The sequence below is a fragment of the Calonectris borealis genome, chromosome 14 (genome assembly GCF_964195595.1).
Source record: "Calonectris borealis chromosome 14, bCalBor7.hap1.2, whole genome shotgun sequence".
Taxonomy (NCBI): Eukaryota; Metazoa; Chordata; class Aves; order Procellariiformes; family Procellariidae; genus Calonectris; species Calonectris borealis.
Window position 1 is genome coordinate 10,100,907 of NC_134325.1, and position 27,141 is coordinate 10,128,047.

Below are 27,141 nucleotides of genomic sequence, written 5' to 3' on the forward strand. Positions count from 1 at the left end.
ATCCTTTAGTAAATCCTTTTCAATTGCATTTAAACATATTTGAATTTGCATATTTAATCAAAACAATTACAATTCTGAAGCTGATCCCTCTTCTCAAATATTTAATTTATACATCATTATAAAATGATATAAGACTTCATTAAAAGTGTTTCTTTTTATCTCTTTAATCACTGAGTGTTCTTTTCATGTTTTGGAAGCTTGATCGAACAAAAAAATAAACCCTACATGATGCTGAACAGTTTATGAGCATGTACTGCATTCATTAAATTTACACACATCATGCAGTTTCTCCAAGAACTGATGTGACCTTGTTTGAAACCATGATTTCATTTGGACTGCAAACAAAACTTCTTAATAATTAAGTGATTCTCAAAAAGCTGAAGCAATTTCTAGCTTCTGTGAAGTCTGCAAATGACAAAATTAGAAGAACTCATTAAAGATGCCCAGAAGATAAAAAAAATAGTCAGTGTGAATTAATTACTACCGTGGATACAAACAAATAGTCACCAATATCTTTAAAATATATTTTGCGGAACAATTTAATGCAAAAAAGATTTGTGAATCTTGTTAACCTTTATCATTACTAATAATTGTTTACTGATAACCAATAACGAGCTCGATGCTTTACAGGCAAGTATGAATAAACTATTTCTATTCAATACCATGAGCTAAGTCTGTGATCATTTTTGGTCTGCATTTTTATTTTGGTATCTTGACAGGTGACTGCAAAAAGGATAGGGAGAACGGTCAGATACAAAGATCACCGAAATCAACATTCACGTTTCCAGTAGCAATCAGTGGGTTTGGATCGCATCCTGAAAGTTTCTGGATTGTCATGTACATTGGGGTATCTGTCTCTGTAAACCTAGAAACTATGCTCACTGGATGAAATACGTTAATCTTTATTTAGATCATATCTCCACTGAAGTCAGATAATCTTCACTAAATAACTGCAGTAGAGACAGTAAGTACTGATACATTTGGCTAACTTTCCCCAAATTCAGCAAGAAACCATGCACAGCTTTGCTTATTCCACTGGTCTCAGAGAGTTTCCTCTCATTGAAGAAGTCTGCCCAAACAGTAGAATTAAACACAGAATCCTGGCCTGAGTCACATAAACTCAGGATTAGAAAAATCAGAATATAGGTAGACAGGAAGAGAAAGAAAATACACTGTTTACTGAAGCTATGATTCTGGTTTACTCCCTGCTTCTAGATGCTGAACGGGGTGGCAAAGAGAATCACGTCATTGGCATGTACCTCTGCAGAGGGGGCAATTAGGATATAACTTAATTTCAAGAGGTGACTGCCTATAGCCATAGCTCAGAATAGTATGCATAGAGAAATCAGAGACTGAAGGGAGAGATTTTTAAAATTACTTCATCTGTTTTACTGAAGCCCTGTGAGGTTTTTGTAAACTATTCTACTTCTCATTATCTTACAAGCCTGTCATACTTTCAGGTAAACTTATCTATTTGTGTATGAGAATAGCTTTTTTCCATAACCCAGCTGATAATCTTAATGTGAACCTGTAAGCAATCTACAAAAACACACTCCCACAACCTAAAAGACTTTTTAAAAGGAAATAAAAGGCTTTAACATAAATAGAGCTGCTCTCAATTTTTAAAATGTAAATTATCCCTTAAATCTTACTTTTGAAGTCATCATTAATTGCCTTTTAGGCCTCATTTTACATTAATTGTGCCTTTATAAAACATCCTCATTGAAAAAGTAATACATGTAAAGATTCTTCCCATATTAAATTGTCAGTAGTTTTCTTCCTCTTTTAGCTAATTGCTTCATTATGTACTTTTTAAATTGTTTTGTTCTACAGGGATTAATTTTGCACATATCTTCATGAGCTGTGAAACTTTTACAATGTATTGTTAAACTACGTACGTTGTGTTGCTGGTTTACAATTGCAGGAACTACTCTATGCCTTGTGTTACTAGGAGATAACATGCTTCAAGGGTCACTGAAGGCATACGGCTTCATTCAATTCTTTTTTAAATGTGTCTATCTCATTGCTAGGCACAGCAAATAACTGACACATAAATCACTTCATTGCCAAGTTTAAGTCATGAACAGGAAGTGAAAGAAATCACTTTTCATCTTAAAAGGCAAAAAAGCAGCAAACTGAATAACCAGATCACCACTTCTTTAGTATTCATGGAGCAACTTACTGCACTGCCCATCTTTTATGTTTTTATATTTCTCTCCCTTACCACAGCTACCACAGCTGTACTTAGCTTGATCAGTCTTGTTAATCTTGCACTAATCCTAAAGACTCGATCAGTACCAGAATACCAAGCTAAGAATAGAATAGAATAGAACAGAACAGAACAGAATAGAATAGAACGTTCATTTGGAAGGGTCCTACAACATTCATCTAGTCCAACTGCCTGACCAATTCGGGGCTGACCATAAGTTAAAGCATGGTATTAAGGGCATTGTCCAGATGCCTCTTAAACGCTGACAGGCCTGGGGTATCAATCACCTCTCTAGGAAGCCTGCTGCAGTGTTTGACCACCCCCTCAGTAAAGAAATGCTTCCTAATGTCCAGTCTGAACCTCCCTTGATGCAGCTTTGAACCATTCCCACACATCCTGTCACTGGATCAGCACCTCCCTCTCCACGTCCCCTCCTCAGGAAGCTGTAGAGAGCAATGAGGTCGCCCCTCAGCCTCCTTTTCTCCAAACTAGACAAGCCCAAAGTCCTTGGCCGCTCCTCATAGGACATTCCTTCCAGCCCTTTCACCAGCTTTGTTGCCCTCCTCTGGACACATTCAAGGACCTTTACATCCTTCTTAAATTCTGGGGCCCAGAATTGCACACAGCACTCAAGGTGAGGCCAAACCAACGTTGAATACAGCGGGATAGTCACCTCTTTTGACCGGCTGGTTATACTGTTTAACGCACCCCAGGATGCAGGTTGCCCTCTTGGCTACCAGGGCACGCTGCTGGCTCATGTTGAGCCTGCTGTCAGCCAGCACCCCCAGATCCCTTTCTGCAGGGCGGCTCTCCAGCCACTCCTCTCCCAATTTATATTTGTGCCTGGCATTACTCTGTCCTAGGTGCAGGATCCGGTATTTGGACTTGTTAAATTTCATCCCATTAATCATTGCCCAAGGCTCCAATCTATCTAGATCCCTCGGCAAGGGATCTTGTCCCTCAAGACAGTCAACAGCACCTCCCAGTTTGGTACCATCAGCAAGCTTGCTAACAGTACAGTCAACCCCTACATCCAGATCATTGATAAATATATTGAACAGAACTGGCCCTAGAATTGAACCCTGAGGAACACCGCTGGTGACCGGTCACCAGCCAGATGTAGCCCCATTCACTACAACTCTTAGAGCCCTGCCCTTCAGCCCGTTCTTCACCCAGCACACCATCAACCCGCTCATCCCACAGTTGGACAACTTGTCCAGAGGATGCTGTGAGGGACAGTATCAAAAGCCTTACTAAAATCCAGAAAAACTACATCCACTGCCTTCCCTTCATCCACTAGGCAGGTGACCTTATCCTAGAAGGATATGAAATTAGTTAAACAGGACTTTCCCTTTGTGAACCCATGTTAACTGTGCCTGATGATTGCATTATTCTTTAAATGCCTTTCAACACTACCCAGTATAATCTTCTCCATAATTTTTCCAGGAACTGAGGTTAGACTAACAGGTCTAACCATCAACCTAATACTGTTGAACAGCAGCTGTGATCATACACTAAGGATTTTTTCTGGACAGCAAATCATTCCCTAGTGGGAAGGGCTATGGCCTATTTACTAAAATCATTTAAAAACATGGCTTTAAGACCACAGCAAGTGGCGGTAGCTGAAAGTGCAAGAATGGGGGACATCTAGATTCATTTTCCTGAAGGGAATTTAGGGAAGATACACATTGCTCAGTGGAGTGCCACGAAAGGGGACCCGGCAGCAAGGACAAAAAGGAACGCTATGCGCACACGACACATCCCACTGCTCACTCTCTGTGCAAACAGTTCCACAATACAGCAGCTCGGTGAAAAATCCCCTCGCTTTCTTTGTTCCCTCCCAGTCATTTCTACCTCTTGGCACACCAGCCTCTCAATTTTCCTAACACAACAGTTTGTGAGGCAGCATGGTAAATCACAAACTGATTAATATTAAAAGAACACTCTTGCAAGGGCATATTATGAGAAAGAGATCTCAGGTGAGAAACAATCGGGATACACAAACACTTTGGATTGGTAATGACTGGACACGTAAGCCAGCAATAGGCTTCTATGCACCATATGAGACATGGTTAACTAGTCAGCAATGAAGAATCATGATTCCAGAAGCTGGGGTGGATTCTTAACAAAGAAAAAAAAGATAGATAGATAGAGCCAAAAGCACCTTCAAAAAAACCCCCAAAGAACACTGGGACTATTTTCTGGTCAAATAACTAATCTCTGTATCTCTGTTCATAAACTGCATTGCTCTAGTTCTCCTGCAACAGAAAAAGCATCAGCTTCATGTGAGTTCTATAGACAAACCGCCAGACTAAGTTATTTTATTGCAAATACAACTAATTTCACTATGGCAATATACTGTATAAAAGTAGTGCGCCATACTCAGTCTGAACTATAAATGCAATTTTCCTCCTGGGTCAGCTGATGTTAAGTCTTGATATATCGTTTAGTGGGAGCAAGATCCATTCCTTTTCCCTTAAAGAGCTATTACCTTCCAACAAAATTTCCTCTTACCCATTTAACAGGGCCATTATATCCCTGTGAACACGAATTCATCTGCAAGCACAAAGTCTTTGTGACATAGATAATTACTCTAAGTCAAAGCCTGGCTTACATTCCCTTGACTCTGATGATGACTTAGTCTGTGACCTGAGGCAAATCACTGAATATTTGTTCAGGCATCCCTAAAAGTGGTACAAACAACTTTGTTGTAACATATTTGGAAGCTTTATCAAACACGTAGGCTGTTTTAAAAGACAAAATGATTGCTAAAGGCTTGCTTTTGATAGAAAATCTTCTGCTGACTTCAGCAGGAATTAGAATAGGCCCTTAAGAAGCCTACTGAAAACTAGACTTGAACCATCTAATGCAGGACCTAATTGATTGCAATGGATTTGTAGGGGCTTCCGTAACTACAAGTACTGCTTGTACAAGCACAACCCAGAAGCAGAGCCCAAATAACAGTGAGAAACACTCACATTTTGTTTCCTCTATAAGGCAGTTACCCACACAGTTCCTATTTGGTCTCTTAGATAAGCAATGTGATTCCAGTTTGCCCTCCAAATGCAACCTGGTCCCTTAAAAGCACACTTAAGTCCATTCAATTGGGAATGATTGAACATAAATCAAAAAGAAGCATTACTCATCCTAACATGAATTTAAGAATATGATTCTGGGGCACTGTAAATGAATCTTTCAAAAATCCCAGATAAAGTGACCAAGCTGCTCAAAAAGGATGCTGTCAAATCTTGCATCAATCAGCCTGCCTTTATTTTCTTATGGGGCAAATAAATAGCTTTGCAAGAAAATATTTGCTTGAGGAGAAAATACAGCATTGCTTCTAAGATTCAAAATGCATTCATATTTTGAACTCATCTGTCAGCTTCTAGCTCAAGGCAACAGAACTCTATTAATATTTATTTAATAATATATGTTTAATATTTCCACAAATGTTATTACAAAGGCACAGACAAGGGTAAAATTCTTAGAAGTTAAAATAATACACCAAATTAGAGATGAATAGAGTAGAGAAACTAATTCATCAGTCAAGAGAATAATCCTCCAATCAAAGACCTGTTTTATGTGGCTTGTTACAGTTTACCAACAACGGATGCTTCAGACACAGTTTCCAATAGTTGGGGGTTTTCTTGCACTCATGTAACACAAATAACTAGATATTTGTGCAGATGATGAGGTGACAAAAATACCTCCTGAGAGAAGATACTGGGATAAATCTCCATTTTGTCAGGGTCTAATTCCTCTTCCTGCACAGTGAAAACCCCATCAGTTCAGCTGAAAACAAACCATTCCAATATTTTAGAAGACATAGTAATGGTTTCTTCTTTATAATGAAAAGAAATCCTGAATAGGTAGACTTTGCTTCTCAGAAGCATCTCAGCTGGGAGATTAAATCTTATCTCCCATCACTGAAGATGCAGCTGCTAACAAAGCAAATGGAGAATAAGGCTTTGACTCTGTGCATAGGCACAGAGATAGTGATTTACCCAGCCCTGTCATGACTTGATGCTGCAGCTGGTCTGCGTATGAGTTTGGCTCACAGTAGTTTTACATCCTCTGGAATAAAATTAGCAATATAAGGACACGGGACCATGTTCTACTTAGCGTTTTTAAGATAAACAGGTAGCTCAAATGATCCTAACTCTTGCTGCTATTTCTGTAATTGAAAGTAACCTCTCCTGTTCCTGTAGATGTTTGCTCTTACATGCTTATGCATAAAATTTCCCAATGAGAGACTTGACTTCCAGTGCCTAAATACTGCAAGGAATGGGAACAGGCTATGTGAAATTTGCTTAGAAACTCAAGCCATGAAAAAATTAAGGAAATTTCACTAGATATCAAGTCCATCATATCAGAGAATGTGATACACAACATCATACTTCTTGGCTGGCCTGTTTGGGCACACGGTGTCTGTTTATTGATACCCCTACCCCTACATAATAATGCACATCACACAACAGAATACTAGATGAAGCTAGATACTTCTTAAAAAAGGAAAATGGCAATGAAAGACGAAGCAAAGTGAGCAATCTGTAGTCATGGATTAGAGAGCATAATTTTAAAATGGAAGCATTATTTATTGCACTGATACTGTAATTATAACGTAGTTTTTGCAGAACAATTACTGTCTTTATTAAGTCGTTCATCATAGGCCTTGCAGTTGAAAGCAACACAAGTAATCTAGAGATGACTATTTGGTGCTGCAGAGATGAAAATGTAGTTCAGCAGCAGAAGCAGACCATCTGGCCTGAAATCACCTGCTGACTACAGTTTTCCACATACCCCTATCTAAAGGAAATGAAAAGCAGCCCCTGGGAGATGCACCTCTGGGGACAAGTGCTTAGGATGCACCTGAATGACATGGCTGCTGACCACAATATAAGAGCGCATTTGAAGCTGCTACCTGTATTTTGCCAAGACACAGCGTATGGCCCCAGCTCTGCGCCAGAGGCAGGCAGCTGAGGGGAAAGAGCTTGCTTTTCAAGCTTAACGTCTGTAGAAATAATACTGCGCTTCCCAGAAGCTCTAATATTGCACTGTACATTTATATTCATCCTGGTATTATCTGGGATACGCTGAGAATTGTGAGAAGAGTTGGTAATAAATAAAAAAAATTACAGCTCAGTAATTTTTTTTGATATAGCCAGGAACACAGGATGAAGTTAGATGAGGCAGCATACATTATGCTACCTTGCACACCACAATCTGTTGCAGATGAAAGTATTTTATGTAGGTCAGGCACTGCTTCCCTGGAGACAGACAAAAAGCCATAAGGAAATCAGAGCAGTGTTGGGCCTTATTCCAGTGATCCAGTCTACTCCAAAGTTTCAATTATGCAGAGATTTGTTTCTCTCTGGTCTTGCCTATCAAAGCACTCTTCCCAATCAACTTCTGCAAGGCTAAGTATAGCGGACTGGACAGCATATATCTCATGATGCAAAACTAGGTAAAACTCCTCACATTCACAAGGAGACAATAGTTTTGTCAGTTGAAAAAAGAAAAGAAAAATCAAGGTGACGCTAATTTTCAACTCATTGCAACACTGAGCTGCAAAATCAGGTTTCGGGAACAGAAGGCGGCTCTCCGGCCCTCACAGTGAGGAGAATGGTGTTATTAAAAGAAGCAGTCTTGCATTTCTCTCTCCCTTTCCTTAAAACTGTGCTCTAATGTAACCGAGAGGGGACCTGCGCTTCAGTCTTGCTGCAGTAACACTTCATCTCTGACAGGTTGGAGAGAAAGAATTTCAGGAACCCAGAAGTAAAAATGAGTATTTTTTGTTATATCTCACAGTCTCAGCAGAGAATTCTATAGTTTTTAAATAAATTCCTTTTTTTGCTATTGTATAACAGTATGGTTTTATTCTGGCAACTAAAAAGCACAAAATACAAGCTTCCACTAACATTTCACAGCAGAGTTCAGAATTTAATTTTATAACACACATCATACCATTTTTCATTACCATCTATCTATCTAAGAATTTCTCTTGTATCAAAAACCTGAAAGATTCTCAAACAGAACAGCACTGTACTTTCAGAATGGTATTTAGCTGTGAAGAGATATAGAAAGAAGTACACAAATCACACACAATACTGGGTATTTTAGGTTGGATATTAGGAAAAATTTCTTCACCGAAAGGGTTGTCAAGCATTGGAACAGGCTGCCCAGGGCAGTGGTTGAGTCACCATCCCTGGGGGTATTTAAAAGATGCGTAGATGTGGTGCTTAGGGACATGGTGTAGTGGTGGACTTGGCAGTGTAGGTTAACGGTTGGACTCGATGATCTTAAAAGTCTTTTCCAACCTAAATGATTCTATGATTCTACGACACTAAACAGATGAAGAGTGTATGATGGATCAAGAGGAAAATATGCACTTTATGAATATCTTAATTCCCCTCCAGATGGAAGGCAGCATAAACGCCTACATATTCCAGTTTGCCCCATAGTGATTTTCCTAATTTAAATAAACCAAGTAATCTAGAAAGGCTTTTCCCATTACACTTGTGAGAAACTATCCTCCTTACTGAGTCTGGGATCACAGGTAAGCAGGGAGTTTTAGGTATCATCTCTGCTGAATTCTAGCATTGTTACTTGAACAAAAGAATAATACCAAATTCTGTATTTCTATCCTTGTCACAGATAAGTTCTTTAAAAAGATACAGGAGCTTTTGCTCCCTCCCCCCCAACAATTTATACTACTACAGAGCTGTGGATCTCCTGTGCATGCCATCATCCATACATTTTTGACTGTTTTTCTCCCACGCAATAAGAAGCAAGCTGTATCTTAAATGTAAGCCACCAGTGTTGGTTGGTTATGTTCCTTACCCTGATTCCGAGCTCCACATTCTCTCCTCCGTATACTTCCATGCCTTCATCCAGTAAGCCAATCTCTTGGAAATATTCTCTATCTACTATGAAGCATCCAATCAATGCAGGACTTCTGGAAGAATAAACCAGCAGCAACCAAAATTAGCAGATAGAATATGAACAATTTTGTTATTCAGAAATAGATAATACTTATAATTGCTGGGTCAAATGGTGCGTCAAGACAGACTCTTAGGGAGGTGTTTCTCAGATTTTTTCAGCTTTGTCTTCTAACGTTCTTGATTCTATGGTGAAGTAAACACCACTGAAGGAAAATAGACTCAAAATTATTGGACATACATATTCACCAGAACAGGTAGGATTTCAGTGCTAACAATACTAGATTCAGGAGCCCCAACTTTGTTTCTGAGGCACCAGCCATTCTAGTCTCTCCTAAATCCTCAGGTTTCTTGTCTGTGATAATTAACAAGGATACCCAATGATGCATAGTTTTGTGTGTTTAACCAGAAGCTAGATTCATCTACAGCTAAGAAAATGTGTGTAAGCTTATGTAAAAGAAATTATTTCTTGAATAGGAACATCCAGATAAGGTTTTGCAATACAGAATCAAGAAATGTCTGCCCCTACCAGCATACTGTAACATTAGTCCATTGTCCTGAGCCAAATTTAAACAAGTCCCATATCTTTACCGAATCAGTAAGCTCTATTTATGTCATGACCTGAATTAACCAACTTTTACTATGCAGAGCCAATCTTAAGAAGGTAAGAGTTCAGGCACAGAGAGTACAATTTTACCTTTATGAGATGCAGTGGAGGAGAATACAGAGTAATTTAGCCTTTTCATTTTTCTCCTACCTTATAATCCACAATGGCAAGAAATAAAAATGTCTTTTCTGATTATTATGCTGGTAGCAGGAACTCTGGTAACAACAGGGTATTAATTAGCAGTACAGGGGAAATCATCCTGCATTTACTGGGAACATTCATGCTGCAATAAGTGCAGACATCTGCTTTCAAACAGATTATAGGATGTCTTAATCACAAACTGTACAATTGTACAGAAATCTATGCATTTATGCCTTTAACTTGAAGTGCTATAGTACCCACTTTATAACAATGAAAGACTGTTTCTGATGTATTTATTAATGAAGAAAATAGCAGTTAACATCACTTCAAAAATTATGCTTCTTTTATGACAATGTACTCTTTCTTTTGGTGTGGTTTTTAAAGTATTTTTCAGAGTACCTGCCTTCCCTTTGTTATAATTCTAGAAGCATATTGGAGGCATGATAGAAGTCATCAATCAATATATGTAGCTTTTTTTGTTTGTTTTAATTATCCAGCACACACATGCAGTGTATTGCACTGAATAAAAGGCACCAGGGAAAGAGCTAGGGAACAAACCTAGACATCCAATATTCATAAAGGACATTCACTCCATAATCCTCACATACAACAGAGTTTTATGGGGTAAAATGGAAAAGTAGATTTGTTCTTTATTCTGAGTTTAAATACTTTTAATTTAAAAAGTCACCGTAATTAATATAGAAGGCTTGTCTCTCCAGGACTTAATAGAATATTTCAAAGCATATTCACAATGTTAACAGAGTTCATTAACACTGATAAACATTTCTAATGATGTAGAAATTACCACTCCTAGTTATGTATGTCTGTGGCAAACCTGTGAATTTTTATCTCCTATTTTCCAATTCTGAGTCCTGTTCTGGATGAAAGATACCCCTTACACTGTCTGCGTAGAAACTGATTTGTAGTGATGACCCCCTCACGCTGTCACTGCTATTTAAGGTTCTGCTTTGCAGCTGGTGAAAACAGTCTTCACACTTACTTTCTGCAGAGAGCTAGAGTATAGGTACCAGTGACCTCCTTGGTATGAACGCATAGCCAGAAGAAAGGCCTGGAATCTCAGCAGAGCTGCTGAGAGGATTCAGAGGCACCTACTCCTCTCCTGGAGGTAAGGGTATTGTTCTGTACCAGCCTAACAATACTCTAGCCATGATAAGAAAGTACAGAGCTAGATTGTACCAAAGCAAGGATCTAATGCAGTCTTTCCTCACACACTATCAGTGGACCAGCGTTAACTCCTAGGACATAACACAGCTGTAAAGCTATGTGACAATATAATAAAGAATACAACTGTCAGATCAGTTCTGTTTATATAATGCATTTGTAAAGAAAAATCTGTTTCTGGCCCATGATGACTAAATTAGCAGACAAGACATTTGGAGAAAGCAGTGCTGCTGAGCATTCAATATTACCATTTCACTTTGGCTATGCGTTTTGCCCCATGCTAATAACAAGGAAACCTATTTAAAAAGATCTGAAAACAACAGCTTTCTTGATGACTGTATAGGGGTCAAGGATGAAAGCTGAAGAGGACATCTCAAGTACATTTAACTAATTTAACATCTAATTTAACGTTACAGTCAGTAAAACCTATTACATAGCTGAGACCACTCACCATCTGTCATATCTAAATGAGCACTGCCAGTGACACACTGATCTAGGTCACAGTTGCATGTTACCTTATTGGAGCAGTTGTGTTCTCCAGTTTCCACCATGACTTAGGAGGGTTCAGATATCTGCACCACAGCTCCCAGTCAAACCCCTGCGCTGAGAGGGGATACTCCTCTATTTCAAAATTATCATACTTAATGTTATCAAATGATGGAGAAATGACTCTTTTTCTGTTTTCTTTTATCCTAGTGAGCACTGGTTCAGCCCTAAAAAAAGAAAAAAAAAAAACATTATGACTACGTCAGTAGAAGCATAGCACTGATGGAAATAGCAGCTTATGCTGTATATTTCAGAAAGGGCAAAGTCTATAGCTGTTACCCATTCAGAGCTCCCCTTGCTTTGAGATGGCGTTTTGACAGAGCAAGATCTGCCCCAAAATAACACACTGCAATATTTTATCTAGGATGCCCTATTATTAACCTTGATGTTAGCTGGTGAATGGAAGAAATGAGTATCTACATATCATAGAGCATTTACACCCTCATTACCAAATAACAATAACTTCAGGCTCTCAATATTACTAAAAACATCAAGATCAGAGTTAATAATAGATCTGTCCTAGGGACAGAAGCTCCTGCCTTTTTACCATCTCTTTTACTCAAGAAGCAACAGAGATATTAAATCCAGACTGAACAAGTTAAAATACATGGTTTTAGTTATGTGCTATTTTTGCACAGAGCGGCAACCTCGGTGCCAAAATGACACTTCTTTGTTTACAGTGTAGAACATAATATTTTTAATTAAAAGAAGATAAATTTGCCCCTATGGGCAAAGGGCTACATTATTGGAGGATGTTTTTAACATGCAGTTTTCCAGTACAGTTTAAATACATTATGTTACACAGCACAAATACATTTTTCATGCTTGTGTCCATCATTGTGTCTGAATCTTCATTAAAAAGATCAGAAGGCTAATTTAGCCTCTATAGAAACACCATTCAATAATTTATAAACAGTGCTTGGAAAAGGTCCCTTGATCAGAGAAATTCGAGACACATACCATCCCACATTGAATTCCACATGGGCATCAAAAAGAGCGACTACTGGTGCTGTGGCTACTCTCCATCCACTAACTCGAGATCGAATCAGCCCCTCTTGTTTGCTATGTCGAACAACCTTGATGAAACCAGGCTTACGGGCATTCACTTCATCAACATACTTCTTTAGTTTCTCCTTGAGTTCTTCTGTGGAAAGGAAGGAATTAGATGTTAACAAGAAGTATCAACTCGACAAGATGTAAAAACCTCTTCTTTCAGCAAAACAGGAGTCTTCACACATGGAAATACTCCCTTTTGATTTACCTACTAAAAATTCTCAAATAGTCAAGTCTAAAAGGAGGCAAACAAAAAGCAGAAGGACCATAAATTATATAGTAATAAAAAATTCCAAGTGTGACTATTTAGCCTACATGACTGACGTCAGAATCCCGCCACTGTTTAACATTAACATGCCACAAAATAAAGCACTCAAACATAAAGTACCATAGCTACATAAGTGCATATTATCTTACTGTAGCAACAAACAAGATAACTATCTTATATTTCCAGAAAAATATGCCCAAGCATTGTCCATGAACTTTCTTTACCAATATTTCAAGAAAAAAAGTAAGAATAAAATAAATTATTTATCCTTTTTCCGTTTTTCTTTCTAAACTTCGACAACTCTTTTCTATCTCTACTAAAAAGTTCCATGACTTCTGCTCTTTTCTCAGGAGAACATAGACCAGTAAAAGTACTGGAAGAGAATAATTCCTAATTAAAATATGGTAACTTTTTAATCAACAGCTATCATATCTCTGGTTTAAAGACCATTGCATGAGAAAATCCAATAGGTAGAACTGAAATATGCTGTTCACTATTATTATTAATTGAAAACACTGTTCACTACTATTCCTTATTAGCACTGCTATGTTCTATTTATGTTATGGTACCACTCAGAATTCCCTTGGTGTTATTAAGTTCCCATTCTTCCAAATCTCTCCACAAATCCAGAAAATGTCTTTGCTGTGATGCAGAACAATGCTCCTGTGGTTACGATGCTAAACTGATTATCATAAAATCCGTATTAAAAGCTCAATGCTGCCTAGCCCTTTCTGAAATCTTGAGCAAGCCACTCAGCTTCTCCATAATCCATTCCCCATCTGCAAAATGGGATCACCACACTTATTTCTTCTTTTCAGTCTATTTAGACTTTAAACTCTAGAGAACAGCAGTTTTCTCCTTCTCTGCGTTTGGCCAGTACCTGCAGCCCTGGGGCACTGAGCTGAGGGGAGGCTGCATCAGACAAGGGGTGGCACCAGAGCCCAGCAGAGGAAGGAGCAGCACCCCGTAGTCAGCAGTGTGGGAGGGAGTACAACTTCCGTCATGTTGGCTGGCCCAAATTGTTTCCCAATAAAATACCACAGGTTTTTCTTTGAAACCTAACCAATGAGACTTTCTCTTCTATTGTTTTGCTGGCATTAGCGGTGCAATCTGCTCCTAGCTACACGCCAGGGGGACATTTCTGCATTGAGCCCAGGTAGATTCTCAACACGACAAGCCAACCACTCTGGGAACTGGTTGCCTCAAACAGATCTGGACAATATGCACACTACAATGGTTAATGCAACAGAAAATTAAAAGCAAGCACACTTTATTAGGCACATTAAATGTTCATCCTTGGAAAGGAGGCGGATGTGTCCTCTGTTAGACCGAGAAAGAGGAACAGAGCTGTTTCATAAGGGGTCCTCTAACCTAAAGACTGTTACAACCCATATGACCTTAGTGGACCTACTTCTCTGAGGATATGGAGGAAAGGACAAGACAGTCAAGTACAAAGACTCCTTAAATTCACCTCTCCTTGTAAAGACTCTCAGCCACCAGGCATGATGCTCTTACAGCTGGTTCCACTGGCATTGCAGGACTGTGCATGCCCTTTGCGTAAATGAACTCTCTGCGTGGAAGCGAGAGAATACCAAATAAAAGTTCTGATACTTACAGTTTTTCACAAAGAACAAAATTAAAAAGAAATTATCTGATGACCATGTCCATCACAGTACTTAAAATGCAGGTATATTTTAGGAATGGACTCAATATATTCCTAGAATTTTCCAATATCTATTCAAATAGAATTGCCAATATCTATTCAAATTGTTTATCTATGACTGCATCACCTTGAATAAACAATATGAGGCATTAACACACATAGCATAGAGCACTATTTTACTTTGTATTAGATTTGCTCCGTATTGATCAATACACTTTTTTTTTCCATTATAAAGTCAAAAGATCATATTCAGGTTTTCTATCATGCTTGTGCAAAGCCACATGTTCTTATTGTTCATCCCCTAACACACAGAGATTTATAGCAAGCACAAAACTATCAAACCAATCACTAGCTAACAGCACTTTAAATTCAAAAGAAGGCATTTATGTTACTGAAATTGTGCCCATCTAAAAATAGTGCAAAACAGTCCTCTATTCCCAAAATATAACATTGTGGAGGGTGAATATCAAAACATGAAGATCAAAGCTTTGCTCTCGGTGTAAGTAGCTGTTCATAGCTTTGCAATACCAGGAAGCTTTATTTGCCACAACAATGCAGCATCACTGAGTATAAAATATATAAAAGGAAAGCAGGCTCTAATCAAGGACTTGAAAATCAGTACCCTTGATAAAGTCACTGTTCTCTCAATCACGTTCGTTTTTAGCAAGTGGGCTATTCTTACTCCTGTCATATACTTTTCCTAATGTGGACTGACTTTATAAGCTTGAGTAAACACAAAATCTTTTTCATAGCTAGGTGTAGTACGGAAATAAATGGAAATGGAACAGAACCCAAATCTTGGCTTGCCACCAGCATGACTTCAGCTGCACATTACAGCTGTGACATTTACTAGGCAGTACACACTTCTAATTTTCTGGTTACACTGCAGCTTTTTGCAAATGAAATGAATGGCCTGAGAGAGTCTCAGGGGACCTTGGTCAGGCAGTATGGAGGAATCCTTCCCTGGACTTCAGTATCAGCCTCAGGATGTGAGGAAAGTGCTGCATTTTACTAATCTTCAATACTGGCCCACAAGCAGTGACTTACTCTAGCATGTCCACAGGAGACAAAGCAATATTTTGCAGTCAGGCATTTTCTGGCCATGTTATTGAAAACAGATTAGCCTTGCTTTGCAAAGGCAGAGTGCTGAGCAGAGCATTTTGTGCACCCTTTGTCTTACAAAACCTATCAGGCAGACTCTCCTAGAAGAAAAGGTAAGTCTACTAAAAAGATATAATTTTTACTCAGCCACAGGACACAGCAGACATGTAAATTAAGCTAAAAAAGTCACTATGTTGGGAAGAACATTAAAGATGCCCTAGCAGGATACTTAAGTCAGGTTTTTTTATGCATTCCATGTTTTCCTGAGTTTTACATAAGAAATCTCAGTTCAATTTTAGAACACCCTGCCCAACCGGACTGAATGATGGGACTCTCCCCCTAGAACTGATCATACTCTTTGTGATGGCACTGATGGTCTTCAGCAATATATTTTTAACCCATGCTCTGTTTTTTTTCCACTTCTGATATGTTGCCTGAATAATAAACAGTCTTTTTCATTAATTATTGTGCTTCACTGCTTTATGCCACCATAGGGAGAAGAAAGGGAATGAGCATATGTGTCATCTTCAGTACACTGTTGACTCGGTTTCTAATTATGGAAACAAACAGGCTTATAAAGATAGACGCGTTTGCCTTTCAGCACAGAATCTCTCAAATAAGGACTCCATTTGACTAAGCTGAATGAATATCTGCAATTGGAGAGAAAGAAAAGCCATATACGGAATGGGAAAATGGTGCCGATCTGGCACTTGGAAATGTTGCACTCTACCACCTGTCTCTATTTGGTACAGATGTCTGGAAAGCACAGCACAACTCTCCTCATAAATGTAAAAAACATAATTAATGTGCCATAATTATGTTTAATATTAACATAATTAAGTTCTAATACTTCTAAGAAGTTGTTTATTTTTAACAAATCCACAAAGATTTTGTTTGTCAAGTTTCCCTATTCAGCACGACAAAGCAGTGCTAAAGAATTCATGCAACTTTGCCTTCTTAGGAAGGGCAGAAGCAGGGCAGGATGGAGGCAGGGAGCATAAGGCGTCAGAAGACGTCAGCCATCCCACAGCTACAGAGATTGTATACGAAGGGATCATTTAGTTCATGAAAATCCCTTCACAAGCCATCTTCCTTTCAGGATATGGTCTGAGAAAATGGTGGGCTTGAGAGAGGCCCTGGCAATGCAACTCCTCTCCGTGCAATACTGCACCTTGCTTGGCTTGTGCGAGTGGCCAGTCCTAGCTCAGAGGGGCGATCTGGACCACAGTCCTGCCTCCTCCTCGAACACTGGCTGGTTGTGGCAGGCCATACAATATGGAAAAGATTTCTCACATATGCCCCAGGGATTTTCTCAGAAGGAAAACCATCTACAGATCATGCTCTTCATCCAGTTGCATGCAAGTGGCCTACGTTTTGTATGACTCTACCTTCCCTAAACTGGGAAGTTACCAGGCTAGATGCTCAATGATGTAAGGTGCCTTAGCCCCGTGGGACTCCAGTATCCTACAAGAGCTGTGGATTGGTTCCCAGACTTCAAATTTTAAAGTTATTGATACAGTGTTGACATAAATAATAAATTACTGCTTCACATTCATAGAGAAGTAGCTTAAAGAACAGTCAATTAAGCCTCACTTTCAATACCTTTCAGGCTTTAATGAACTCCCATTCTGAGTGCTTAAATAAGTCCTCACATCTCTCAGAACAATTACATTTGTAAAGTCTGACACTCATGCTTTGCTGAGACAGATGCATTTTACTGACTTTTAAAAACTTTTCTTCTTAGCTGTAAGTTTGCCAACAGAGCTAAAATAATAAATAAATAAATAAATAAATAAAAGCGCTCTCATAACTTTATGCATTTTCTAAAGCCTAAAAGTCCCTGATGACTTTCGTGCAGCAGAATGCACACTGGATGTTATTGCCATCTCCGCAAGCCTTGTGGTTTTACCTTTAAGGAAAAATTTATTTCCATGTCAAAGGCCCAGGAATTACCATGTCCCTCTTTAACCTTAGCACTTGGCACAAACATGTTTTTTACTGTGAAGGGAAAGAAATTATTCTTCAATACAGAATGGGGTTTAATGTAACAATTGTCCTCCCTGTGCCAGAAGGTGTGGATTGACACATTATATGAACGGGGCAAAATCCTGCCAATTCATTATTTTTATGCTCTAGCTTTGTGTGCCATTGAGCTGCCTGGAAGGCACACTCTGGTCCCCAGGTAAAGAACCATGTTGGATATTTTCTTGGATCCTAAAGGACCCTTTTAAAGGCAAATCATTACAGCAGCTGCAGGAATACAGTGGAGCTACTGCCTGTCTCAGACTCAAGAGACCACTGATCAGTTTGCTCCTGGGCAAGGATCCCAGAGCTTTCCAGAACGCCCTGTGCAGTAGGTCAGAATGGGATCCACTGCCTTGCACCAAGGCAAAATAGCCAACTGGCAGAGCACAAGAAGTCATGAGAGCTGTTGCCATACTATCTCACCAGATACATCTTGCTTCTGCATGAAAGGCAAGTAAATTGGCAAAAAGACAGAATTTGCACAAATGAATTAATTTTAAACCAAGATTTTTCCATCTTCTTTATCTGATTATTTGTGGCACAAAGTCTTAGGAACAGGAAGAGCTGCTTTTTCACTCTTCCAATAACGATTTCATAGCCTTTAGAAAAACAGAATGTATTAACATAGTTAACTTTCTTTCTGGCAAATAAAGAAAGCCTGTTATACGAGGTTTGCTGCAAAAAAACCACCCTCTTCCCTCTCAGTCACTCTGTAGGCATACGACCTGAATTCATGTAATAACTTGAATTCATGGCAGCAGCTAGGCATGTAAGAAAAACTGTTTGCTGCACTTTATCTAATAGGCTTGTACATTGGATTATTTCACTTATTTCATATGCAGCTCAGTGCTTCATAATTTTTATTTTCCTTTCCTCTGGCCCCTTATCTTTCATGCTCAAGTGATCACCTCTCATCTCTGTAGCAGAAGCAGATAATTCCAAATGGAAAATATTTATAACCAGATAGAGGCATGTCATTTGTAATGCACATGTGTATATAGAATGTTTGCAACAGAGGGCAACAATGCACAAACAGATAACGAGGGCCTGCTGTGCAAACGTATTTAATAACCTCATGTTATCTGGTAATAGATAAACCAACCAAGGGAAATTACCAATGTGATGCAAGGAATCGATTTGGACAGACCTCAAAAACAAAAAAGCAGTATAGTCCTTTTCCTCCATTACTATACCTAACTTGTATTGCTGACAGAGATGCATAATCTAATCTCAGAAGTTCAGGCTATCCACATGTAAAGCCAGATAGCGTAATGAACTTTCACAGTCACAACCTTTGCATTCAGCAATCCGAAGTCTCAGCTGCTGTCAAACCTCCCCAGGTCTATTAAGCTAAATAAGGCCTACAACAATTCATTCCAGCTCACACCTCGGAATAAAAGCCAAGGACTTCTTGAGTCTAGCCCGTGAACAGCACCCTTCTCCCACAATAAAGGCAGAAAAAAATACACATTTCCCCTCTCAGCCCCTACACACAAACATACAATCTTTCAATTGCCCAGAAGAATCTAGTACAGAGGAGTGGGAAGCACACGTTGCTGTTAAAGGGTTTGATGGAGGCTGTTTTGATCCGTTCTCAGGTCCTCTCACAAACATCATGTCTATGCATGGAAAGATCTTAAGTGGACACTTCACTGAATCCTCTTGCTAGTTGTAAGGTCCTGGGAATCTGACAGCATGAGAACCACGTACCAGCAAACAATTCCACTTCAAAACAGTAATCAGTAAACTAGCACACCCCCCAACACAAAACAGGCTTTGCAGAACAGACCTGTGCCAGCAGCTATTCCTTCAGTGATATAACAGACACGTTCACTACTTGTGTTCATTTTGGTTTTTTTCTAAATGATGCATAGTTTCAATCCCAGCCACGAAAGTGGGATACCACCCTCCAGATCATTAAGTCTTATCTAGAAATATTGCTGCATCTTAATAAATCCCAATAATATGGGAAGAACAATGAAAATCATCTTTTGGAAACTGTGGCAGCTGAACACCATCTTATGGAGGAGGGGGATACTGGAGAAAGAAATATTACATCTGTTATTTTTTGTTAGTACTATTCTCTTGTAGTAATGTCTTTATAATAAGGGCTGTAAATCCCTTTTATTTCCCTTTTATTATTTATTGAGTACTGTGCAAAGACAATACTCAATTCCTGTCCTAAGGTACATTCTGTCCTAAGTATCACCGAGCTCCCATTCTAGCAGCAGAGTGTCTTGCAACACTTTGCAAGACAGAGAGATAAATTGAGATGCCAGATGAATCTGCAAGGTCACACCAGAAGTTGCAGTGGCGGAGGAATAGGACCTGGGTCTCCCAAATCCCAGGGCAGCACATTAACACTGCATGATTTCCCTGAGGCTATGATTCTGCAGTTTGAGCCATGGCCCATACGGAGCCCAGAGAACTCTGTGCAGATGCAAGAGCTCATCCACATCACTTGGTCAGGATTAAGAGGCAGCTCATATCCGTAGCTCTTGTTAATGTCAATAGAAATTCATTGCAACAAAGGAATTAAACATGGCCCTTCCGTTCCCCTATCAATAGGAGAGACTCACATGCTTACCTCTGAGTACAGAGTAGAGCTTACTAAAGGTAAGTGTTAGCATCAAGAGAGGAAAAGAAAATAAATCTGCTCTCAGGTGAACATTCCTTCCAGCTCTTCAATAAATTTAAGTGTATGCGGCAAGGCAGGACTAATAAAAAAAGCACAAAGCATCTTTTCCTAGATTATAAAATTCCCAAATTAGAAAGTTCACACTGCCAATAAAAGCCAGTTGGGCATGTGTGTGCTTATAGCAGCAAAGATGCAAACACAAACTAAAAGTAGAACGGGGACTTTCCAAACACTGCCAATAGTTACCAACTGCCATACAAACAACAAAGCAAGGGTACAGAGGGTGCTACATATCTCTCCATGGCAATACCCGTTTAAATCTTCAAAATATCTTTAAGCACAGACCTGAAATTACATAATCTTAATTGTTCCACTCAACTTACTGATTGCTAGATGCTTGAATTAATCTCAGCAGGAACACTATTCCACTTCGGTTTACTGTGTATGACTGCTTCCCATTTAGGGACTGTTACTGGATGTATTATGGCTACAATAATATGATCACAACAATGGTTAAACCTGGTCAGGAACAAGCACTATGACTGAAATCAGATGTTCATATCATATCTGATGCAAGAATGACTTCTGATGTTTATTTGGATACAATAGTTTTAGAAAGGGGCCATAAAGTGAGAAGTACACAAGCACCAAGATCATGCATTAGAGGTGACACAGTGAATACAATACACTGCTGAAATAACCACTGCTAAAATTCTGAGTTCGTAATTTCATTTCTTGGTGTTCCTGGATTCATTTGTAAAATGACCTTTAAATGTTAAAGAGAAGTGCCTGAGAAATGCATTCTATTCCCAGCTGGATAGCAGCTGTTTCCAGTAATCTAAGTGGCTTTTTTTCCCCAATATACAGTATTTAATTCTAATCTATTTTTTGGACGTGTATGGAACAGAAAAATCACTATTCAGAAAAAGAAACTAAATGCCTGAACAGAGCCAGAGCAGACTCTATAAATCTAGAAAAATACAATCTGAAGAGCACATTAGAAATACTCTGTACTTCTATAACCATAAGACGCAGCAAGCCGCTTGCTGTACTGTAAACTTGATAAATAATCATGACTCCAAGAAACAGCGTGGCAATTCATGTAATGATAACAGATTCATAAGGAAAAGGAAACTGCCAATTAAAACACTATAGTCCAAGTGTAACTACTTTATTTCTGGCGTGGATTCAGAGGAAATCAGTCACATAAGTTGCATTAAAAATGGAATATGCAAATATGCCATTAGAAATGTATGGAACAGAGCTGCTTATATTCCTCTCTGGATCAAATCTCTCTCTAACAGCAAGGAAGTTGCGAACAGGACTATAAAAGGAAGATGAAACAGAAAGTAATCACAGAACACTTCTAGTTAGAAGGGACATCTGCAATCCAAGACCTGACTCAAAGTGGCTCCAATTAAATGATATTAAATATATCACTCACTATTAAAGAGTTATTTAAAAGAATGTCAGAGAGCATTAAAAGATGGGGTTTGGGTTTGCTTTTAATAAATGGGACTTAGCCTTGCACGCCACATTGGTTTTTATGAAAATCTTACTTTTATCAGAAATTAGAATCCATCTTTATACCCATTGCATAGAATTACTTCCCTGGGACCAAAACAGCTAGCATGCACCAAACCTGATGATACTGTGAGAGCATCCTTGAGAGTCCGGACAGCAATAACACCATTTCTCCTTTTGAGATGTCTCTCTATAAATCAAACTGCAGTTAAGAAAAGGAAAAAAAAAATCAACCTTCTGTGGTGTGTTTTTTTTAACCTGGTCCAAATGTAGAGTTGCCAGCTCTTCCTTTGAATGAATGACTCTACCAGACAACTCTTACACATCAGATGCAAAATGTTCTGTCCATATTCCAGGTCAGAAAGATTGATTTCTTGCTACCTGTGATCATGTTGTGTGATCTGCTACTATCTTCTCCTTTCAAAGGTGAACTGCCACTTGCAGAAGAATGCAATTCATCAAAGCAATAGCAATACAGCACCCAGTACACTAAGAAGAAATACAGCCTGTCTGGGCAGGAGGACTCTTTTTGACAGATGGGATTAGTTCCCAAAAAGGACTTGTTTTTAAATCAGCAGAGCTGCATTCACACAAGATGTTTCTGTCAACAGACAGAAGAAAAAAAAAAAAGGCAAATTATACCAATATGAGCAATTTTTGTTCATTATTCTAATGGCTAATATGTTACTGGCAATGCAAACAAGAATAGATCAGATAATACCACTTACAAGTAAAAATTTTACTGAAAATACTGGTATCACTGAGGTCAGTGAGAACTTTTCAGAAAAAAATGTTGTATGTCCAGGCCCTGAATGCAACATCACACATCACAGCAAGTGCAAGTTACAGTTAGCCCTTGTAAAAGCCAGCTCTCACATGCCCTCATATTACACCATAATAATCTTGAAAAATTCTGACGAACACAATGTATTACATGGCACATCCATCAGAGTCTGCCAACCTCGCATAAAAAGAAGGAGTAGGACCTATCCCATCACCTACCAAGCAAGCAAAGAAGAGCCTTCAGCGTGCACTTCCACTACAATCCTAGGAGGAATGTCATCTCACAGACCACTGCCGAGTTCATTTGGGACAACCTGGTAGGTATTTACTGTGCTGTTTAAGTCATGGGTTTTAATTCACAGCATTTGAGTAACTTGGAAGTTACCACTTCTCCTTTTTGAAACTTCCTAAAAATAAGGACAAAATCCAAATAGTTCTTACTCCTGTAAAGCACCCATTCAAATCAGAAATAAGTTGGTTTGAATACCATACAAACTGCAGGATTTGTTTCTATCTAAAGACAGAAACTGTTTTTTTGGAACAATCCATGATGTACATTTTCACATTAAAGCATTTTCAAATTCTGGCTTGCTTCTTTCCCAGCATATTTGATTACTCCTCAGAAGTAACACAGTGCTGGGACAGTGCCATTTGGTAGCTGTGGAAAACCTCTAAATCCAGCATATATGATCTCCAAGTAAAGGACTGCTTATTATAATAGTGTATCATCCACTGCTTCCTAAAGATCCCAAACTAACCAAGTATTAAAAGAACACAATAGCATACAAGTTGTATCTTTAGATGAAATATATCAGCATGCAACAAATTATTCCAAGCATTTCATCAGCTATTATAGAAAATTTCTCCGTAGGCATCTAATAACAATCTATCCATTAGTTTTAATGAAATGTTTGGGTTTTAATTGTTATATTACAATTCATGTCTTGCCTTTTTGCATCAGAAACACGTGAGGGACAGTAGCAGCAACCCTTCCATTTTCCAAAAAAAAAGGCGAGGCATTAAAAATAACCCAGGTTATAACTTGAAACTAAAATTCATAATACCTTTTCAATTCACAATACAGGAACAGCATTGTTAATAGCATCCTGCTGAAGTCTGGGAAAGATTTGGTTAAATCCTACTTAATTGGGAGTACGTTATTTTAAAACTAAAGTATGTTAATCTGGCTATTAGTATGCATCCCAGCAGGGTGGAAGCCTTGCTTGCATAAAACGTGCACATAGAGGAACACACACCAGCTTTGCCTTTCCTGCTCCCCAGAAACAACCGGCAGTAGTGTCAACATTTTTTGACATTATAAGCAGTAAAAGTGTCTTTTCACTGTGCTGAGATATGACAGAATTCCACCGACTCCAGCACTCCCTCCTGGAATTACACCCGAGCGAGCAGCCAGAGGCTCAGGGGTGTGGGCTGCTCCAGGTTTCTGCTTTACACTGCAGATGGCTGGAACTGCCAGGGAAGGACAGGACCTGCTCCAGACTACAGGAAGCAGTCTGGGCTACCAGTCTGGGCTACGCAGTTCATGCCTCTCATCTTGTCAGCAAAAGCAGAGCTGGTTGGCGCCGGCTGAGAAGCACACGAGGAAACACACGGCACTTCTGGACCTGCTGCCTGGGATTCAGCAGGTAGCAGTCCTCTCTGACTCGGTCACGCATCAACAGCCGACACTGCCGAGAGATGCTAAGGATAACAGTCACAGAAAATGGACTGAAATCAAAAGCACAAACTGGATGCTGAAATGACTTAGATCTTGGGAGATCCCACTAAAGAAAATTTCCATAGGTGAAGACAGTGCCTAAATTTAACAAAAATGTTTAAATAGCTTCTAACTTAAATTGTTTTCATTGAGTATTAGGCAAACAAGAATCCAGGAGAATATTCTTGAATTACAGTTTCTCTGACTAATATTTAGATATATTACAACAGGTTTGTTCAATGTTTGTGTTCTGGTAAAGATTACATTAATTTTAGTTTGTTTCCTTTCTCATTATTTTTTGTTATTTAATTTTAGCTCTTTACTTCAAAATTTACCTTCTAAAACAATGCTCTAACACCTGTGGTCAAAGCAGAGACTCTCGGGACCCATCAGCCACTGCCCAGTAAGTACAACTCAGCACGTTCATGTGGAAAACTACACACACAGGCATTTGTATCCAGGCCCTCCCCTACCACATTTTTCAGATAGCTTCATTTTCTCAATAAATGCAGCAAATTTAAGTGACTTCATGAAGACCTCCCAGCGTTAATTGTTACTGGCATTATTATTCCTTATACACATTATACTTCTGAATCCTGCCATCTATATAAAATATTGCTTGGGAATTTTAAGGTCTTTTCCAGGAGATCTTTTTACAAAGGGCTGTTAGCAGTAAGTACTGTCTGTATCTCACTTAGCTAGCGTGATGTGGTTTGTAGCACCGTAAACCTACCAGACTCCATTTATTATAGAGACTCAAAGGCTTGAAACTATCACCTCCTATCCAATTCTTCCAGTTTGACCTTTCATTGTGAATAATGATTTTGCACAGATACGGGCTAATTTCCTTGGACTGGATTTTGATTTGCGATGATTTGCAATTTGATTTGCAGTATATCCACATTTTTCAGAATAGTTACTGTCAGATTTAAACCTTTCAGCATCTTCAAAAGAATGCTTCTTGCACAGCTAAATTTCATAATGAAACTCCATGATTGAATTCTCTCCAACTACAAGCATTAAATTTCTACCTTGTCTTCATATTGCAATATGTTGTATTGAAAACCACTTGACGACTTCAGATTGGGTAATGATCTCATTTTCCTATATGGCATTCATCTTAGTTAACCTTAGAGGGTTATTATACAGCTATATTCTTATTATTATGTGGCAGGAGGAGTTTGTTCCAGAAGGTAGTAAACTCAGAGTTATAATTAATATCCAAAGTTTTAAAATTCTGAGCAGCATTTACTCCACAGAAATTTTGGTCATCTTTCCAAAGCTCAAAAAGCCTCAGACATAGGTGTCTCAGAAAGCTGAATAGTGAAAAGCTCCTCGAGGCATGTGACTCTTCCATCTTCAAGGGCCTCACATCACCCCCCTTTCTAAGTCTGCCCTGATATGAGAAGTTACAAATGTGTAAATTGTACTCTACATAGCAAACATGGCCGTGCTACCTACGTTGGAAAGAGTTAAGCGGCCTAAACAAACTGCAAGTTAACACAAAACTTCTGTGATGTTTTGTGAGTCAGACTAATAAATGTATATGAACATCACCACAGCCAGCCAGCCTGATGCATTTTCCCAAGTTCTCACTCTCTGTCACCAACGCTGAAGATTACAATTACAGCCTCCATACCACACTGGGAGAAGGCAAGATAGACCAAAATAATATGGACTCCACCTTGATCCCAAGATTGTCACCTCATCCATGACATGAACCAGCAGGTTGCATTTCATCTGACCAAACCAAAGGAGAGTGCTGCCTTGATGTTCACTGCCCTACTAGCACTCGCTAGCTGCTACTTCAACCTATAAAGCACAAAAAAAGTCTATGTAACACCACATCTGCTTACTAAAGTTGGAGTATAATTACACCTAATTTATTGTCATGCAAATCTTTGCCATTGGATAGCAAAGTGGCCCAGTTTTATACAGTCCTTGACCACCTGCATTCTGCACATTTCCACTGAAGAAGTTTATATGCTCATCAGAAGAGCTATTTGCAAAGCTGTTGTCAAAGGAACTGGCAGGGTTTGCTACCAGAGCTACATTAGCAGCTCCCATGAAGAACAGGAACCTGAACCACATGCTGCAATTCCAATTAGGGAACTCGAACGAGGAAAATAAGAAATGTCATAAACATAGAAAGACAAAATGCCTGAAGAGGTAAACAAGAAGTGGTCACAGTTCAAATACTGCAAACTGGAGACTAATCAATGTTCCTGCCTTTCACCACAGACAAATCAGGGCGATTAAAACAATTAAAACACAGAGAGCTAGTAGGTTTCATCTCTTTTAAAACATCGGCAGACCTTTCTTTTCCACTGTTAGACCATCCAGAAGAACAAAAAACCACAAACCTACTACACAGCAAAAGCAAATAACCTTCTGAAACCCAAGACGACCACCAACTCGCAAGAAGTTACTCTCAGTCTTTTTGCTAAGCTGCACGTGAAAACTTATGTCACTTCCTTTTTCTATTTGCTATGTGAGTGAATCTTCTCCATAGCTAAAAAGTGAACACTGTGGGTGTTAATTGGAAGCATTTGTGAAAACTGATTAAAATTGCTGTGCTGCAATCATGCTTCAGAAAAGGTTTTTTGTTTCAAATCCTAATAAAGATTTGTCTTGTACATGCTTTGTTTAATCTCTTCAGGTAGATAAACAAAGAACATATCAGTCATACCTTAACAAAGAGAGGGAGTAGCAACTCTCTTCTAATCAGAGGACTTTCTTTACAATT

The 27,141-nt window shown here is 38.9% G+C and overlaps 1 protein-coding gene across 5 annotated transcripts in view; it reads right to left on the reverse strand.

Annotated features, from left to right (window-relative positions):
- GALNT18 (polypeptide N-acetylgalactosaminyltransferase 18) overlaps positions 1-27,141 on the reverse strand; it is a 297,690-nt gene that overhangs the window by 92,180 nt on the left and 178,369 nt on the right. For all 5 annotated transcript variants that reach the window (XM_075163173.1, XM_075163172.1, XM_075163171.1 and 2 more), the window contains 3 exons: positions 12,584-12,767; positions 11,593-11,790; positions 9,050-9,164 (listed from right to left, as the gene is read on the reverse strand). In XM_075163173.1, the coding sequence (XP_075019274.1) occupies positions 9,050-9,164; positions 11,593-11,790; positions 12,584-12,767 (497 nt within the window). The remainder of the gene's footprint in view (positions 1-9,049; positions 9,165-11,592; positions 11,791-12,583; positions 12,768-27,141) is intronic.